Source organism: Nannospalax galili, unplaced genomic scaffold (assembly GCF_000622305.1).
Source record: "Nannospalax galili isolate Female #2095 unplaced genomic scaffold, S.galili_v1.0 scaffold1250, whole genome shotgun sequence".
Lineage (NCBI taxonomy): Eukaryota > Metazoa > Chordata > Mammalia > Rodentia > Spalacidae > Nannospalax > Nannospalax galili.
In genome coordinates this window covers 1,714,164-1,732,511 of record NW_008328704.1, presented here as the reverse complement: position 1 = coordinate 1,732,511, position 18,348 = coordinate 1,714,164, and the positions used below count along the sequence as shown (strand labels likewise).

General features: G+C 49.0%; 1 protein-coding gene across 6 annotated transcripts in view; it reads left to right on the top strand.

Moving 5' to 3' along the window:
• Window positions 1–18,348, top strand: part of Rnf213 (ring finger protein 213) — a 128,790-nt gene that overhangs the window by 107,359 nt on the left and 3,083 nt on the right. For all 6 annotated transcript variants that reach the window (XM_029561376.1, XM_029561389.1, XM_029561386.1 and 3 more), the window contains 18 exons: window positions 593–715; window positions 1,371–1,481; window positions 2,048–2,290; window positions 3,035–3,116; window positions 4,094–4,128; window positions 5,670–5,764; window positions 7,758–7,917; window positions 8,685–8,865; window positions 9,971–10,062; window positions 11,373–11,624; window positions 13,695–13,827; window positions 14,087–14,170; window positions 14,555–14,735; window positions 14,952–15,153; window positions 16,190–16,267; window positions 16,781–16,975; window positions 17,313–17,402; window positions 17,498–17,676. In XM_029561376.1, the coding sequence (XP_029417236.1) occupies window positions 593–715; window positions 1,371–1,481; window positions 2,048–2,290; window positions 3,035–3,116; window positions 4,094–4,128; window positions 5,670–5,764; window positions 7,758–7,917; window positions 8,685–8,865; window positions 9,971–10,062; window positions 11,373–11,624; window positions 13,695–13,827; window positions 14,087–14,170; window positions 14,555–14,735; window positions 14,952–15,153; window positions 16,190–16,267; window positions 16,781–16,975; window positions 17,313–17,402; window positions 17,498–17,676 (2,516 nt within the window). The remainder of the gene's footprint in view (window positions 1–592; window positions 716–1,370; window positions 1,482–2,047; window positions 2,291–3,034; window positions 3,117–4,093; window positions 4,129–5,669; window positions 5,765–7,757; window positions 7,918–8,684; window positions 8,866–9,970; window positions 10,063–11,372; window positions 11,625–13,694; window positions 13,828–14,086; window positions 14,171–14,554; window positions 14,736–14,951; window positions 15,154–16,189; window positions 16,268–16,780; window positions 16,976–17,312; window positions 17,403–17,497; window positions 17,677–18,348) is intronic.

Sequence of the window (18,348 nt, the reverse complement as noted above, 5' to 3'; positions counted from 1 at the left end):
ATGGAGTTCTGGTTTGTCATTTGCTGCAGTTTATTTAGGTCTGATTTCTTCACTAGTTGGACACAAAAAAATAAATGAATATTTCTGTCCTTCCAGCAAATTATGTCCTTTGTACCTCTGGCAGGCAGAAGCCAGGAAGACTAAGAAACAAGACAGACAATGACATGAAGTAGAGCTCCAGGGCCTCTCTAGCACCCCTCAGAGTGCTCAGAAATTAGCCAGTTCCTACTGTCCTAGGATTGTAAAACGGCACTGAAAATCCTGGCCTTGTTACTTTTTATCATCGTCATCACTGCCCACTGGGTCCGGGGGACACATTTTATGTCACCTGGGCTCTATGCAGTGCTGTGAGTGCAGAAAGCGAGTGGCTCAAAGTCAGCACAGCCCCCTTCCCAGGCTTTTGGTCCACAGGAGAGGCAGATCCTCCCAAAGATGCCACTGGGTTGCTGTACCTGGGGCCAGCCAGGGGTCCCCACTCAGCCGCCTCCAAGCCTCTAAGGATAGCCTGGTGCCTTCGCTGGTCTAGAGTTCTTTGCAAAATATCCCTCACATAACCCCACCGTGATTAATTCTTCTACTCCTGGGGTTTCAGAAGGACCATCCAGGCCAGATGGACCGGTACCTAGTGCATGGCCATGAGTACAAGGCTCTTCGTGACGCAATGGGCAAAGCTGTGCTTGAGTGCAAGACCCTAGACATTGGGGCAGCTCTGACGGTAGGATGGGCTCTGGGCTTCTCTGTGGTACCAGGAGGCACTCCCTGGAGGCCTGCATCTATTTATGTTAAATGATGGAGTGGCAACTGAACAGCCCCTAGGGCAACACTGTATCGGAAATCAGGTATGTATGGCTTCATGATACGCTGACTACAGAGGGAACTAGTGGCTGGATCAGGCACAGCAACACTTGAGTTGGGCTGGATCCCTTTGGTCTGGCTGAGACCCTGCTGAAAAGCCACTCTGGGAATCACTCAGATTGAAGAATGTCCCACCTTGTAAACTCCTCTGAATCATCATAGTTCACACATGCACTTGTGACTATTCTGATAATGATGCCAGGCTTTTAGAATTCTAACCATGAAAGGGTCCTGGTCTTGCTTCCTTTTTGAGTCCCTGCTCATGTGGCATTGTGCTACGAAGGAGGGAACAAACTTCTGTCTCTGCTCAGGAAATGTTTCTGAGACCAGGGAAGAAGTCACTGAGAGGCCAGATGCTGGCTGTCTGGCCAGTGCCCATGAACCATGAAGCACCAGGGCTGTGCTTCATGGACCTCCCTCCCCTATCAGGCATGGTGCACTGTGTCCAGGGCCTGGGAAGCCTCAGGACGAGCCATGCAACCCTTAAGTCTTACTTGGTGTCCTTACCTCTGCAGGCCTGCAGGAGTTCCAGAGCCCAGCAGACAACCTACTTACTGCTGGCCCTGTACAGAGAGGTGGCTGTTTTGTACCGTTCCCACAATGCCAACCTCCACCCAAAACCAGAGGTGAGCAGCCCCGCATATGGCTCATGCCCACAGCCTTATCACTTAGACTTCTGAATTCAAATCACAAATATGCCCATAGCTTCTGAGGCTTTCAACCTTATCACTGGAAGAACTATTTTCTATTTAGCCCCAAACTTACAGAATTAAGACTATAACTATGTTCAGGATTACAAGGTAATGTTTCCCAAAACAGAATCTCAGTTTGTGCCCAGGTATGTGAGGGCTCTGTTTCCACATGAAAAATCTCTTCTCTGAAGAGCTGTCCTTTAACTGGTGATAATTCAGCCACGCTGCCTTTATATTTGGCATTAAAATGTGTGACTCATAAAACACAGTGTTTTTATTCAATGCTGAAGAAAGAACCCAGAACACAGTACATGCTAGACATGTGCTCTACAACAGAGCATCCTCAGACCTTGTCTGCTTTTATGTAGCCCAGGCTGTCCTCAACCTTATGGTCCTCCTTCCTCAGCCTCCCAAGTTGTGGGATTATAGATGTGTACCACCACACCCAGCTCTACAATGTTGCTTTGATATATTAACGTGAGAACATTTCTTCTCATCAGCAATGCGAGGCTGTTAACAGATTCATTGAGGAAAGCAAGATCCTTTCTGCTCCTAATGTCAGACACCTTGCAAAATCCCTGGTAGCTAATGATCTGCCTCTGCTGAGGAGGGGCTCCAATAATAGCAGCCTTGAAGGAACAGTCGCTGAAATGGCCATCCACGCTGCAGCCATCTTCCTGTGTGGACAAAATAAAGTCTTGGAACCTCTGAGGAATTTGGCCTTCTATCCAGCCAACATGGCGGTAAGATCACTTCCATTTTCTAGTACGCTCTTCAGGGCTTTACGCTTGTGGCAGCCAAACCTATGGCCTTGGGAACTGTTAATCTCATTTGTATTTCGACCCATCTGCCCACAGTGGTGGGGAAAACTTGGCCTGCCCTTTGCTGTTTCCCACAGAGCTATCACACTGTATTAGAGTTCTGGATGACAGATCTTAAGAGGAAGTTGATTAGATTGGCTTACATAGCAGGCCTGGGTAGCCCAACAATGGTTGTTTCACACTGGAGAGGCTGAGAACCCCATCACTGCTCAGACTATGGGGCTGGAGCCTCAGCAGTGTCAGCCTGGCTCTGAAAGGTTTTCAGTCCAAGCTGGAAGTCCAAGAAGCTGGGTTCTGATGTAAGTGAAGGGTGTGGCGGCGGCAACATGGCAGGTGAACTGCCCAGCATGATGGATGGCAAGCAGGCAAAAAGCAGGACTTTTTTGTACGACCTTTTATCTGGCTGCCCCTGGAAGGTGCCACCCACATGGGTGGGTTTTCTCACTTCAGAAAACCTGATTAAGAAAATTCCTCATAGGTATACCCAGCAGTTTATGTCTTAAGTTGATTTCAGATCCAGTCAAGTTGACAACCAAACAAACTGTGACAGGAACCCTTGCTGCGTAGTTTGAAGTGTTAGGGGTTCTCTAGCTCTGGCCCCTCGCTGCGCACAGCCCTCAGGTGGTGCGCTTGCTTAGAGGGTATGGCCCTGCTTTGGTCTTTCAGAATGCTTTTCTTCCAACGATGCCTGAAGACCTGTTGGTTCAAGCCAAGAGTTGGAAGGGCCTGGGAAAAGTCCACTGGTACAGTAAGTGTTGAAATCCTATGCCTCTGAGCTTAGACGATCAGCCCATATTTACACAAGCCCTTGGGTTGTGTTTGGGCTGCAGTTGCCTGCTCCTCTGCCTTTGATGGCTTACAGGACAGCAGTAGTTGTGGGGCCCACACCCTGCTGGCCACATGGTCCCAACCCTGTCATGTCTGAGTCCGGGGAAAGGGCCCTTTGGAATGCACTCTGCTTTCTAGATGTTTCCATTTGGAAGGATGGGGGACTGGGAACCACACCACGGTTCATTCAAAGGTCAGGTGCAATAGAGCAGTCTTTGACCCAAGATAGCTCTTTTAAAATGTAGAATTGAACAAAAACTTATGGCACAGGAATAAATTGTACATAACGCAGATAAAAGTAAAAAAAAAATGTAGAATTGAGATGCAACTTCATGCAACCCATGACTTTATATAAATTTTGCATTGCTTTGAGTAAGTGGTCTTTTATAATTAGTTTTTAAAATCGTAGCAAATAAAGCCGGGTGTGGTGGTGCATGCCTTTAATCCTAGCATTCAGGAGGCAGAGGCTCTGTGAGTTCTTGAACTCTGTGAGTTCAAGACCAGCCTGGTGTACATAGTGAGTTCCAGGACAGCTGGGGCTACAGGGAGTCCCTGTCTCAAAAACAAAACAAAACAAAAAACTTGTAGCAAATAAATAAATCCAAGCAGATAGAAAGGTGTGAACTGCTATCTGCCCACTGTCATGCTACCCTGGTGTGAATCGTAATCTAATTTCTCTCAGCTTTCTAAAATTGAATTCACCACTAGTGGTTGCATTGCTGAACACTAGGTACACATCAGACACTAGGGACAGCATGTCAAATGGCTCTGACTTCTAGGGGTCTCTGAGCACATCTTCTGTGTTGTATTTGGTCAGGGCCAGAGGGAAAGGTATGGGCTCCTGTGGGTCATGTGGCCCCTCACTGGCCAACGTGTATCCCGTTGTTCTCTTACCAGCTTGTCCAAATGGTCATCCGTGTTCTGTGGGAGAGGTAAGTTTGGGGGTTTGGATAGTTTTTGGGTGGGTGGGTAGACACTCGAATGCATGTTCACATAGAGTTGAGGAGATGGGGCTAGAGAATGAGTAAACAGGGTGTTGATTTTCTGGGAGAACACAGACTTGTTCTGAGGATCACTCAGGGTACTCTGACTAAGTGCCTAAATGTTCTGATGGTTTCTCCCTACAGCACTGTGGGCATTCTGCTCCAAGCATTGGAGGACATTTAGCAGCATGCCTGGCCTCTACTCACTATATGCCAGTAGCAGCACTTCCCACCTACCCCAACTGTGACAAGCTAGGAAGTTCCTAGACATTGCCACAGGTTACCAGGACCCAAAAGTGCTGCTGGTTAAGAGCCGCTGCTTCCTCTCAGGCCCTGCAGCTGGGGTTGGTGGCATACCTTGTTGTGTGGCCATGTGTTGACTAGATGGTTGGCTGGATTGCTGACCAGAGAGGGGCATATAGTCTGGACACCACTGGATAGGAAAGAGACCCAACAGTAAGCCCATGGGGAAGAACAACTGCAGTGATCTGTGAATGCCAGGGCACCACCTCAGGCCCTGTGCTTACTGAGTGACACGTGCTGTTCAGTAAAGAGGCATGAAGGGGTCCTGTCCAAACACGTCACCGCTACACTTCAGTCACTTCCTTGTCCATGAGGTAGACATAGTTTCTCCCCAACTGCTCCAGGTTTGGAGTTCTGCAGTCTAGGGATCTATGGCTGTTTTAGCGTGCTGCAGGCCATGTGTCATAGTACAGAGGCACACCATTTAACTTTAAAGGGGAGCCTTGGGAGTACTTAAAAGTCTCTGGGGCTGGAGAGACGGCTCAGCAGTTAGGAGCACTGGCTGCTCTTGCAGAGGACCTGGGTTCAATTCCCAGCACCCACATGGCGGGCTGACAACCATCCATAACTCCAGTTCCAAGGTATCTGATGTCCTCTTCTGACCCATGGGTACTGCAGGACATGGGTACACTAACACACATGTAGGCAATATATTCTATGAATTCTATATTCATACACATAGAATAAAAATAACTGATGCTCTTTGAAAACGCTCCAATTTAGCTGGACGTGGTGGCCCACACCTTTAGTCTCAGCACTTAGGAGGCAGAGGCAGGCGAATCTATATGAGCTCAAGGTTAGCCTGGTCTACACAGCAAGTTCCAGGCCAGCTGAGGCTACAGGGAGACCCTATCTCCAAAAACTAAAACCAACCAACCAAACAATCTCCAACCTATGTAAGAAAATCAGGCTGGAAGGGAGTGACAGGATTTTCCTGTGTTAGATAGAGAAGCCCTACCTAAAACAGGAGTGACCAACACAGATGAAGCCCTATCCAGGACAGGAGTGGCTGACACAGGAAGGAGCAGGGCTAAGTATGCAGTACGTGTCTACCCTGTCCCCACATCTCCACCACACCCCCAAAATATATATGTACAGAGGAAGTGATCACAGCAACCTCCAGTGGCAGAGCAACGTCAGTACATGGTGGCATTTGTGCATAAAGCTGTGCTGTCTGTTTACCGCAGTGTGGCATGCCAATGGAGCAGAGCTTCTGTGTGGACTGCGGTATTCAGATCGGAGGCCTCAGTCATGTACCGAACAAGGGCTTCGAGATGATCAAGTATGTAGGCTGTTATTTCTTTCCTAGCAGTGAGGCTTGGGCTACGGGACTGTATCTGCTCTATCTGCTAAACTGTCACTAACTAGATTCACAGAGGCTGTTGTACACTTGGATCTATGTCACATGGAGCACCAGAGCCAAGGCCTGTCATTAGCTAACTACATGGTGTTCGGTCACTGGTTTTAGACACACAGTGGTCTATACATTAATACTTATTAATACAGATGTGTTCCATTAAGGCCTTGACTCACTCCCTATAGAAAAATGTTTGCCATAAAGACATGACCTGATTCCAAGACATTTATGTTTGAAAAACGGAAAATGGATCTCTCTCTACTTCAGCGCTGTCATCACACTTGTACTTGTAGCATCTCTCTCTTCCCTCCCTCCCTCCATCCCTACTTCCCTTCCTCTCCCTCTATCTCCCCCCCCTCTTGTGAGGGGCTTCCAAAAGCATAGCCAAATGAGTAAATTACATGAGGATGTCCCCACTAGGGACACTCCTTGGTCAGACACCACGGCTATACCAATGGGCTACGGGTTTCCCAACATGTCTTCATTGTTTCTGGAAAAGTCTTTCTCCTCTCTCTCTGTCTCTCTGTCTCTGTCTCTCTGCTGTCTCTCTCTCTCTCTCCTTTCTCCTCTCTCTCTGTCTCTCTGTCTCTGTCTCTCTGCTGTCTCTCTCTGCTGTCTTTCTCTCTCTCTGTGTGTCTCTGTCTCATTCTCTCTCTGCGTGTGTGTGTGTGTGTGTGTGTGTGTGTGTGTGTATGTGTTTGTGGTTTTTGGAACAGGGTCTCACATTGAGGCCCTGGATATCTGGTACTTGCTACGTGGCCCAGGCCTGTCTTGAACTTATAACAATCCTCCTGTCTCAGCCTCTGATAGAATTGCAGAGGTGTGCCACCACATCTGGCTTGTTTTTATTTTTCAAAATATGAGAAAAATGAAGGACACAGACTCAGACTTGTCGAACATCGCCATCATGCTTTGGTATATGTGAGGAGTGGGTTCTGGGACACCACATTCTAAGATCTGAAGGTGCTCAACTCCCACATATAAAATGGCATAGTTTCTGGACAGAACTATACTACACATCCTCCTGAATGGGCTAAGTCATCTAGATTCTTTACAGTACCTGTCAGAGTGTAAGTCCTGTGCAAAGGTTCTACTGTATTTATTGTTTAGGGAATCATGACAAGAAAGCAAACTTGTCCATCTTCAGTACTAACAAACTTTTTAAAATACTTTTGGTTTGCAATTGTTTGGGTCTACAGGGACAGAGGACCTGTTGTAGCAGACTGTAGAGTCCACATGAAAGTCTGATCCCATAATCTTAGCACAATACAACTGATGGCTCCCTGAGGACTGGCTGGTGGCCTGTCTGTAGGCACCAAGCATTCTGGTGCTTCTGGTGTTATCAAAGCTTGAGATACTCCAGCTGGGTGTCCCGTAACTCACAGAATGCAGTGATACTGTAGTATCTGGCAGCTGAGTGTCCCGTAACTCACAGAATGCAGTGACACTGTAGTATCTAGCAAGTGGGTGTCTGTCCCCATAACATCACAGAATGCCCGTGACACTGCAGTATCCTTGCAGCTGACTGTATCATACTGCATCTCTCACCTGAACATGATATAAGACATCTGCTAGTCCTTGGATCCTAGTTCTTGATTTGGGAAATGAGAAGAATGTGGAAAACACCTGTGTTGATGTAAAATGTCCCAAATTCTAGCTGCCCTGAGACAGATGAATGAGTGCTCCTCCCAAGCCTTCCCAGGGATCAGCTCCAGAAGCCACTTATGTAGCCACTTTACAGCTTGGGGAGGTGGGGGGAATTGGTCAGCCATAAAGGTGAGTTTAGGAAAAAAACTCATAGGCAGGTGGCCTAGGCTTTGTAGAAGAAAGACTTTTAATATTTTTCTTGAAACTTGGCACCCTCTCTTCAAGTCCTGAGAATGTGAGGTGTGCCCCTGTCTCTTCTTGTCCTTTCCAGAAGCAATGAGGACAGAACTCAGACTGGCCACGTGTTGGGCAACCCACAGCCTGTTGGTGCAGCAGTGGCATCTGACCGGGGACTGTCTCCAGTGGTCTTCATCCTTACCCGATTACTCACTCATCTGGCTCTGCTTTTGGGGGCCACTCAGAATCGCGAGGTATGCAGAGCAAGCTACTGCCCAGGGCTGTCTTCAGCCACTAGAGGGAGGACCTACTGTGGTTCTCTGCCCGCCCTTTTGTTTAAACAGCCTCACCTCCACTTGTGGATTCTGAGACGCGCTCTTGGCACCTAATCCACCAGGTAGCACTAACTTAACATCACCTAATGTTTCCCACCGTGGCACAGGATGGGATAGTGGAATACTTTTCAGATGATGTAAAATCCACTTTATTCTTTTAATGAATACACTTTCATTTTGCTTTTCACAGTGCTCTAGATGAATGCAGGGCCTCATGAATGTGAGGCAAGAGCTCACTGAACCTATCCCAACCAACCAGTTGTCTGCATTTATGGGGGACAGTGTGACATCTTAGTACCTGTATGCGAGGCATAAGGATCAGATTATAAAGTCCCCTTTCAGGGTGCAGCTACTCCCCACTCCACACCTGGGCTCGGGAAGGTTGTTGGGATCCTAGGTCATGTGCATACTCTTTGCAGCCCTAGAGAAGGAAGCAAAGAAACTGTGTTTCCTCCACGCTAACACTAGCCAAGAGGGCACAGAGTGCAGGGTTCAGGTCTTTGTCAGGTAACAGCAAAGCCAGCTGCTGGATGCTCCTCCCACCTCTGCCGAGATCTCTCTGGCTTCACTGCAGAAGCCAGCCTCCATCTCAAAGCTGGTGTTCTGCTTGGCCTCTCTCCCCTAAACACATCACCCCATCTGCACACGAGATCCCTTGAGCGTTTTTCTCCTTACCTGTCTCCCAGGCCCTGATGGAGATCATTAAGCCTCAGGTCCAGGACCCACAGGGCTTCCTACAGCAGCACATCCAGAGAGACCTGGAGCAGCTGACCAAGATGCTGGGCAAGACTGCTGACGAGACCACCCACGTGGTGCACCTCGTCCTGTGCCGCTTCCTCAAGGAGCAGCACCCTGTGTTTGGCCAGAGTAAGCAAAGGGGATGATCTCTACGCTGGGCTAGGGATCACTTCCCGTGGCCCCAAGTGAGTAAAGCCCACAAATTCGAGCTGGGCCTGGCAGCCTCTACTTCCAGGACTAGGGAGGTTGAGGAAGGAGGATGGCTATGAGTACAGAGCCAGCCTGGGCTTCAAAGTAAAATCCTTTTTCAAATAAAAAAGAGAGGAGAGGGGCGACAAAAGCATGAGCTCTTTCTGGAGAGCAGAAGAGTTGGCTGTGGCCCTTCACCACACACCTGACCAGGATCTTTGGTATTTGCTACTTGGGAATACTTATACACAAACGCAAACCTACTATACTGGAGACATGTGTCATCCAAAGCAGGGGATGTGTGTCCAAGAATCAGTCACTACCCCAGCTTCTGCTTTCCTCAAACTGCCGGAGTGACCATAGTCCACAACTGACCTAATGTCTCCATCTGTACACTTTGTTACATAGGAAAAAGCAGACTACCAAACTGAGCTATTTCTGTTCTAAGCATTTAAATCAACATAAGAAAAATCTGTAGGATAAGTTAATAAATGTCACTGAGTAATGGCATTATTAAGAGAGTGAGTTTATGTTCTTAACTGCAAAAAATCTTTTTGTTTTGGTGGTGCTAGGGATTGAACCAAGGCCCTTGTACATGACTAGAGAACTTGCTCCTCCAGGGGCTTCCTCCCACAGCCAGCATCACAGGGTGTTTCCTGGCTAGTGAAACCTTAGTGTTGAAAGCCTCTTGTCTGCTCTGCCTGCAGGCCGAAGGCAGCAGCTGGGGTGACTGATGGTGACTGGTGGTGGCACTGGCAGCACTGGCCACTGTCACTCTGCTCCTGGGCTTGTGATTTTAAGTTATCCTTAGTAATTTTGTTCAGGTGACTTCAGAATGACAGTGGGAGTCAGAGGGATTCTGAGGTATCATCACATCATCAGTGGCTAAGCAGTGGCAGCAGGGACTGTCCGGCATCCTCGGGGTGGTTTGGGGTGGTTAGGAAGGTACTTTCCCCGTACAAAACCTTTCTAGTTGGAGCTCACTACATGCAGTCTGCTGTGGCCCTTGTTCTTGACAACCCACACAGTCTTATTTTGCTTGTAGGGACTTTGAATTTTAATGCTGAACTGTCAACCAAAGGGTACAGAAACAACTGGGAGAAGCACGTCGAAGCTCTTCTTCTGCCTGAACTGGAGGTGAGGGCTGGTGGTCGTTCAACACCTCTGTCCAGGATGGGGGTGGGGTGTCTCACACATCTCTGTGGTGTTACTACACCAACATTACAGTTATACCTGTACAGAACAGCCAACTACGAAATTTAGTTTTTAAGAGTGGGCCTGAGCTCTGAGGACACCGGTCCCCATTTTTGGAGCTGTCTGTGCCCTGGAACTGCCTGGAACCGTGCCTTCAGTCAGGCCTCATTCACAATTTTATTCAGACCAGTTTCTCCAGCTTCAGTTGGGGAATGACAAGCTGAATCCACCCTTGTCTTCTCAGACCAGCCTGCCTTTCCGGCCTGGCTGTAGAATACCTCAGGCACACAATGCCAAGCTCCTTCCCCAGTCTTCACCGTGCTCGTGGCAGATGCTGTCATTCAGCAGCCAGATATGCTCATCCTCAAGCACATCCACATCCTTCATTATCTTTTTTGAGGTGGAGTAGTAAATTGAAGTTGTCAAGGTTAATTAAAAGTCATTAGTTCAGGTGGGGCATGATACTGAACACCTTTGATTCCAGCACTCAGGAGGCAGAAGCAGGCGGATCTCTGTGAGTTCAAGGCCAGCCTGGTCTACATAGTGAGTTCCAGGCCAGCTGGGGCTACAAGTCAACCCCATCTCAAAAAAGACCAAAAAAAAAGTCATTAGTCGAGATTCTGTCCATTTCCTAAGTCATTCCTACACATGTCCTGAGGAGCCTGGGCCCACCACCCTTGGGAAAGGACTGAGGAGCCTCTGCTGAGCCTCAGACTTCAGTGTTCTCTTCCTAGGGCAGCAGCTCGCTCACCATCAGTTTCTATGAACAATAGGATGTGAGGGTAGGAAGCAAAAATGCTGTTGCTGGGGGTGGAACCAAGGGCCTCGTACACGCTATGCAGATATTAACATTGAACTACACCCAAACTCCGAAAAAAATCATTCAAAGTGTCAATGGGAAGAAAATGTTACTACATTTTGAGATCTGTATTGGTGTGGGGTAGGGAGTGGTGCACCCCTGCCCTAGCTTGTGTGTGCAGGTCGGAGAATAGGCTGTCCTACAGAGACCTGCTAGCATAAACAGCTGTCACAGATGGATCACTCCCCTCAGGCAAGAACATTGAGAAACACTCAGCACAGCCGGGCATTAAGTCAGGAGACGAGAGCAGCACAGTGAATCAGGCCTCTTAGTCCCCATGTTTGGAAGCACCCAAGTAGGTCAGTCCCGAAGATAAGCCACTGGTGAAGTCTAGGGCTCAGCCTGTGTGTGGCCATGTCTCACTTCTCCAGTTCTGCATCATTTCTCCATCCAGCATCTCGACAAAACCCTGCCAACTGTAAATGCTCTCATCAGCCAAGATGAGCGCATCAGCTCCAACCCTGTGGCTAAAATCATATATGGGGACCCAGCGACCTTCCTGCCCCACCTACCCCAGAAAAGTGTGGTTCACTGCTCGAAGATATGGAGCTGTAAGAAGAAGATCACAGTGGAGTACCTCCAGCACATCGTAGAGCAGAAGAATGGCAAGGAGGCCGTGCCTGTCCTCTGGAAGTTCCTCCAGAAGGTGCGGTGACTTTTGGTCAGCCTTACTTTGTCTGTGCAGATAGCCCCTGGGAAGCCGGAGACCCTAGATCCTTGTTTAGAATAATGGTTCCTAGAGCCAGAACTCCAGCCAGCTGCCAATGCTGTGGCTCTAATAGAATGTCAGGAGCAAGAGCCTCATGGAGAAAGGAGAGGTCTCCAGGTCTGTCCGGTCACGGGCTGTCTGAAGTGTCAAGGCACAGGTAAAATCCACATGAGTTGAGGGTCCGTGGTAATCTGAGGAGGGCCCTGCCACTCAGCAAGAATGAACAGGCCACAGGCATCCAGCTGCTTCTTCATCTTTGTCTGGGAGCAGTTGGCCACCTATAGTGTCTGCTGTAGTGACTCCAAAACTTTAAGAAGGAAAAAGAATCCTTCCTTGTTTCTAAAGCATCTGGGCACAGACTGGAGTTAGGAGTGTGTGTTGGGAGAGGTTGGGGAGCCATGAGACGTGGCAGCCCTGTCCACTGGCCTTGGAAATACACAGTTCCTGTTATCCACTGGCGCTCCTGTTCACAGTCTTCTCACGGCTTCCCTGGGGAACAGTGCTCAGCTAGCAAACTGATCCAAAATCTTTTGATGCTCACACAGCTCCTGGCTGTGCTGTGGCTTCGATCTCACATAGTTTTCTGTGAGGAAGCTTAGGTCTAGAGCTCTGGAACAACAGCCACTGCTGCTTAAACACTAGCTCTTTGCTCCCAACAGCTTTTCACGAAAGTCACATGGGCCCAAAGGACCATTTCTTTCTCTTTATTTTTTGAACTGTCCTTGCTATGAAGACATGCTAATTATACACATTAAGGGGTTCAGTGGGACGTTTCCACACATACACAGCACGTACTGATGAATCCAGCCTCGCTTTTGCCACCCTCCTCCTACCCTCTCCCGTCTCAATCTCTAACCTGCACCTTTAGTGTCTACATGGGAGAGAGAACATATGGTATTTCTCTTTCTGTGTCTGACTTAACACAGCGTACTCCAGACCAATTCTACCCATTCTTCAGATGGCAGGATTCCATTCATCTTATGCTCTGTGGCTGAGTATTCTCCCCTGTGTATACACCAGATGTATTCCGGCCGTTCATCTGCTGATAGGCACCTAGGCCGACATCCTGTCGGTAAACATGGGCACGCACGTGTCTCTTTGGTGTGCTGGTTTCATTCTTTGGGGTCTGTAGCATGGCTGGATCATGTGGTAGTTGAGGCTTTAGTTCTCTGAGGACCTTCATACTGTTTGTTGGAACAGTTGTTCTCAGTTACACTCCAACTGACAGTGTGTGGATCCCTTTATCTCCACATCCTGATCAATATTGATCATTGACTGTTTTTTCAATAGCATTCTGAGCAGGGTGAAATGGCATTGCAGTGTAGCTCTGATTGGCCTTTCCCTGGTTGTTAAGGATATTGGACATTTTTTCATATATTTGTTGGCCATCTGTAATTCCTTTGAGAAGTATCTGTTCAGATCATTTTCCCATCTTTAGTTAGATTAGCTGTTCGCTAAGTTCTCGAGAAGCTTACATATTCTGATGTTAACCCTGGTCATGCACGGCAGCTCTTTTTTCCCATTCTGCAGTTGTGTCTTCACCCTGCTGATTCTTTGCTTTGCTGTACAGGTGTTCAGTTACCAGTCTGTACTTCTGGGTTCCTTACCCAGAAAACCGTCGTTGACACCAGCATGTCGCTCCTGTTCTTCTAGCAGTTTCAGATCTTAGGTATTGATCCATTCTAAGTTAACTTTTGCACAGTCTTTGGAGCAGCTCTCTCTTACTGGATTTGGCACACAGGTTTGACTTTTGGTTCAGGAGGTCAGGACTCTGGGAAATGGTATCTGACAGTTCAAGCCTCTTGTAGGTGCCAACAGAAAGATCAAATTGACGCTTCACCTATCTCTGAGCCTGAAGGTGTATTGCTGTATAAAGTGGAAGGTTGACCTTATAAATGAAATGTCCCAGATCCAGTCCCCCCAGTATACCCAGCATCTATCTACACACCTAATAGCCTTTCTTAGGTAAGTATAGGCATTGCTACTAAACCCTCCTCCCTTCTCCAGGAAGCAGAACTTAGGCTGGTGAAATTCTTGCCTGAGATTTTGGCCCTGCAAAGAGATCTAGTGAAACAGTTCCAGAATGCTTCAGAAGACAAATACAGCTCCATCAGCGGTTTTATTAGCAGTCACCGTTCAGGTATTACTCTGCCCAAGCTCAAACAGGAGATCAGGACAATCTTTATATAACAGATGGTTCTCAAGGGTTGCTGGAGGGGATGAGGGCTCAGTAACAGGTGCCCTGAGCATGAGGTAAAGGGACCCGAACCTGAGACACGTCTGGCTCAGCCGCAGCAGGAAGACACAGAGCTGGCTCCATTCAGAGCTCACACTGTGTCGGTCGGAACCCAGTCAGGCTGCTGTTTCCATGAACTCTTACCGAGTGCTTTCCTCAACAGATGGGCTGAGGAAGTTGTTTCATGATCGAATCGCTATCTTTCTGTCCACATGGAACGCACTGAGGCGGTCTCTGGAGACCAATGGTAGGCGTCCTCGTCCCCTCCTACAGTATCGTGAGATGCACCATGCACACACTGCTCTGCAGCTCAGCTCTGCCTGTTGCACCCAATGCCCTACTTGGTGTGCAGCACTGCCAACCCCCTAAGTGTGCTCAGATGGAGGCTCTGAGGGAATATGATGACATCGGAAATAAACCCTCAGTCTTCAGTCCACAAACTGGGGATCAAGAAGGAGTTGAGATCATTTCAAAAGTTGGAGGCGGGACCTAAAACCTAGCTCCCCAGGGGCTCTGTGTTTAGCTGGGGCGGCCGTGTCTCTGTGCCTCCTGTTCCCTCACCTTGAAGCTGTGGCTGAAGCAGCATGAGGCATAGCGCCTGTCTGACCGGGAATAACCCTGCTGTTTCCAGGTGAGATCAAGCTACATACAGATTACTGCCACTCTGATTTGGATCTGGATGCTGATTTTGAGGTCATCCTACCACGTCGACAGGGCCCAGGCCTCTGTTCAACTGCCTTAGTCAGCTACTTAATCAGCCTACACAATGAAATGGTCTATACAGTGGAAAAGTTCTCCAAGGAAAACAACAGGTATGTATACAAGCCAACAGAGTTTGGTGCTTAGCCAGCCCCAGCCCCTCAGGGCCCCTGCCAACTCCAGCTCCTCCCGCAGCAGACTTCCTCAGCCACACTCTACAGAGCCCTCCCTTCATGCACATGCAGCCTTCACCTGCTCAGACCACAGAGGCTGAAAGAGGAGTGGCCCCAGGTGTCTGCCCGACATCAAACATGCGTTGTGTCCCTCAGCTATTCTGTAGATGCCTCTGAGGTTGCTGACCTGCACGTCATCAGCTACGAGGTGGAGCGGGACCTGACTCCACTGATTCTCTCCAACTGCCAGTACCAAGTGCAGCAAGGTGGGGAAACCTCACAGGAGTTTGACCTGGAGAAGATCCAGCGGCAGATCAGTAGCCGCTTCCTCCAGGGCAAGCCCAGGCTGACCCTCAAGGTAGGCTGAGCCTGCTGCTAGATATGTGCTTGCTGTGTCTGTCATGAACAGTACTCCATGACTGGAGTACACTAGGCCTCCCACTGTCACATCTGTGTCATCTCCCTCCTACCAAAGCATCTGTGGCCATTGCCTCATCAGCCTTTGTTGGTGAGGATCCTGAGCTTTTCAATACCAGCATCTGCACCTCAGTGCCCCACAGGCAGCCTCGAGTGGACAGACTCACCACTAGGTCTCTACTCTAGTTAATGGCACCACCAAGGAGCCCTGCCATTGTTGCCATCCCTCAGCAGTCTGAACCAGGTTCCGGCTGTGTTCCTGCTGCATGTCCTCATCCTTTAAGTGCCACAGCCTGCCACTCAGCTGTCTGTCACGGTGCCCCCTGGGTCCTCTCTGTGTTGGGACACCCTGCATGGCATCCCACTGCCTTCCCTTCATTTGGTGTAGAAGGCCCTCTGGCCTAGCTCTAGCCCAGTTTTCCAGCTGCCTTAACTCACTTGCCTGCCCTGAGTCCTGAATCCTCACATCCCTATGGAACACAGTGGTACTGCCACATCTCTGTCCCTTTACCTGGCTGCTTGTGCTACTTCCAGTCCAGTAGGACACACTATACACACAGGTTTACTGTTCTCACAGATATACATATGGTCATCTCATAGCGTACAATTAGGCAGTGAATTGGAGCCCAGAGGCATTTCTGATTCACTGGGACAGCCCTTGGGTCCAGCAGAGTGACTGCCATGTCCACAATCTGTACTTTGATGTCACCCTCCCAAACCTGTTTTTCCTGGACCTCCTGTGCCCCTCAGCTGTGTGCAATGCCTTGAGCCCACTGTAGCTAGGCTGACACCTGCTGTGTCGTGGTTTCCAAAGATGGTATCTCCAACAGAGGTGCCCTGAGGTAACACTGCTGCCCGCTCCAGCAGGAGTGCCAGCTAGCTGCACACCACACTGTCACCACTGAAGGCAGCACCTGCCGGCTACTGACAAGCTCCACTGTCGATTTCATTTCTGAAACTTTCCTTTCTCGATGTAGGGAATACCCACCCTGGTATACAGACGTGACTGGAACTATGAACATCTCTTTATGGACATCAAGAACAAAATGACACAGGTGCTCATAACCCTCCTCATTTGCTGGGTGGTTCTGTCCATCGAGGATGGCTCCAGCCTCATCCCAGGTCTGCTGTGAGCACTGCAGTCTCTGTCCCTCCCTAAGAACTCCAGGGAACCCTATGAACCCAGTGCTTTCTACAGAGGAAAGCAGGACAGCAGATCACAAAATTTCCTTGTTGAGGTTAAATGCACTAGAATCTGGTGGGGCTGGTTTCTTCCATTTATGGTGAAGGAAGGGGAGAGAACTTAAGTGTTCCCCTATTTCATATCAGCACTGAAAGGGAGAGGAATGGCTGTCTCCTCCCAGGGCTGTTTTCTGCTCCCGTGAATTTGTGTCTATTTTGATGGGAGTCTGGAATGCTGCGTGCACTTAGTGTACGCCAAACATCAACCGTTGTGGTTTCCGGAGAGTCTGTGTCCACTGTGGCTTAGGCGGTGACAAAGCTAAGCTCTTCTCACGTAGTGAGGAAGAAGTCCAACCATGGTCCCTGTCTTGCATCTGGTTCCCCAGAACCCACTCCCCAGCTCGGCTATCAGTGCCATCAGTGGACAGCTACAGTCCTACAGCGATACCTGTGAAGCCCTGTCTATCACAGAAGTCACCCTGAGTTTCCTGAGCACAGCTGGTGGGGATCCTGGCATGGACCTGAAGGTGTACATCCAAGACAGTTTGCAAATGGGTGATCAGACAACTCTGGTCTTAAAGGTAGGTCCCAGCACCAGGCCTGGTGGTGCATACCAATAACCCCAATACTCAGGAGGCTGAGGCGAGAGGATTGCAAGTTCTAGGCAAGCTTGGGTTACAGGATAAGCTCTAAGCCATAATGAGCTACTTACCTAGCGAGACCATGTCTCAAAAAAACAGTGGAAGGCTTTGCACAGTAAATGGCTCCTGCTTCCTACCAGAATACCACCATGCACCCATGCAGGCACTCCGGAAAAGCAGAAGAGCACCCCACGGCCAGCCGGTCCACCATGCACACAGCACGCTTGAGACAACAGACTCACACATGCTCCAACTCCAGTTTCTGTTCCTATTTCAGGCCTTAAACAGATGTCAGCTGAGACACACCATTGCCCTCTGGCAGTTCCTGTCTGCCTATAAGTCAGAACAGCGGCTGCGACTGAAGAAGGTGGGTTCTGCATCTGCCGTCTGCTTTTCCTGACGGAGGGAGCAGCCCCACTCTTCCCAGGTCTTAATGCACCATTTGTTCATCCTTCATTTTAGGAGCCGTTCCAGGAGATCAGTGTGGAGTACAAAAAAGACCTCAGCCAGCAGCATGCCAGGCTCCTCAGCACATTCCTGAATGAGGCAAGCCTGGACGCCTTCCTCCTGGAGCTCCATGAAATGATTGTGCTGAAGCTCAGGAGGCCCCAGGCCGAGGGCAGCTTCAACCCCAAGTGGAGGTATGGCCTTGTGCAGCTGCTGGCCGGGGGCTGCAGAATGTTCTGTCACCTCTCTGACCTCCCGTGGATATCAAAATAGTCCTGCCTTACCCAAGACCCATTTCCTGCTGATTTTTCATTTCCACTGAACCTGACACTGACTCTGACTTTAATCTTGAGAGTTTTAAAAACATGAGCTAGGGGGCTAGAGAAATGGTCCAGTAAGTAACAGCACTTGCTGTGCAAGCGCGAGGACCTGAATTTAAATCCCCAGCACCTACGTAGAAAGCTGGGTGTGGCTGTTTGCCTGTACTACCAGCACTGGGAATAGGTGCAGAGAACAGATCCAGGACGCTTGTGTCCAGCCAGTCCAGGTGACAAAAAAGTAAGTTCCAGGTTCAGGGACAGACACTGTCTCGAAGTTAAGGTAGAGAACAATAGAGAAAGATACCCAACATCATCCTTTAGTCTCTGAATACATGTGCATATGCACACATGCACATATCACACACATGGAGGGAGGGAGGTAAGAAGGGAGGGAGGACATACAGTTCATCGGTAGCGTGTTTGTTTAACATGCAAAAATCCCTGGGTTAGATCAGTATTGCATAAATGAGGCATTACGACGCACACCTGTAGTCCCAGCATTCTGGAAGAATCAGAAGTTCAAGCTTCTTCATCTACATAGCAAAT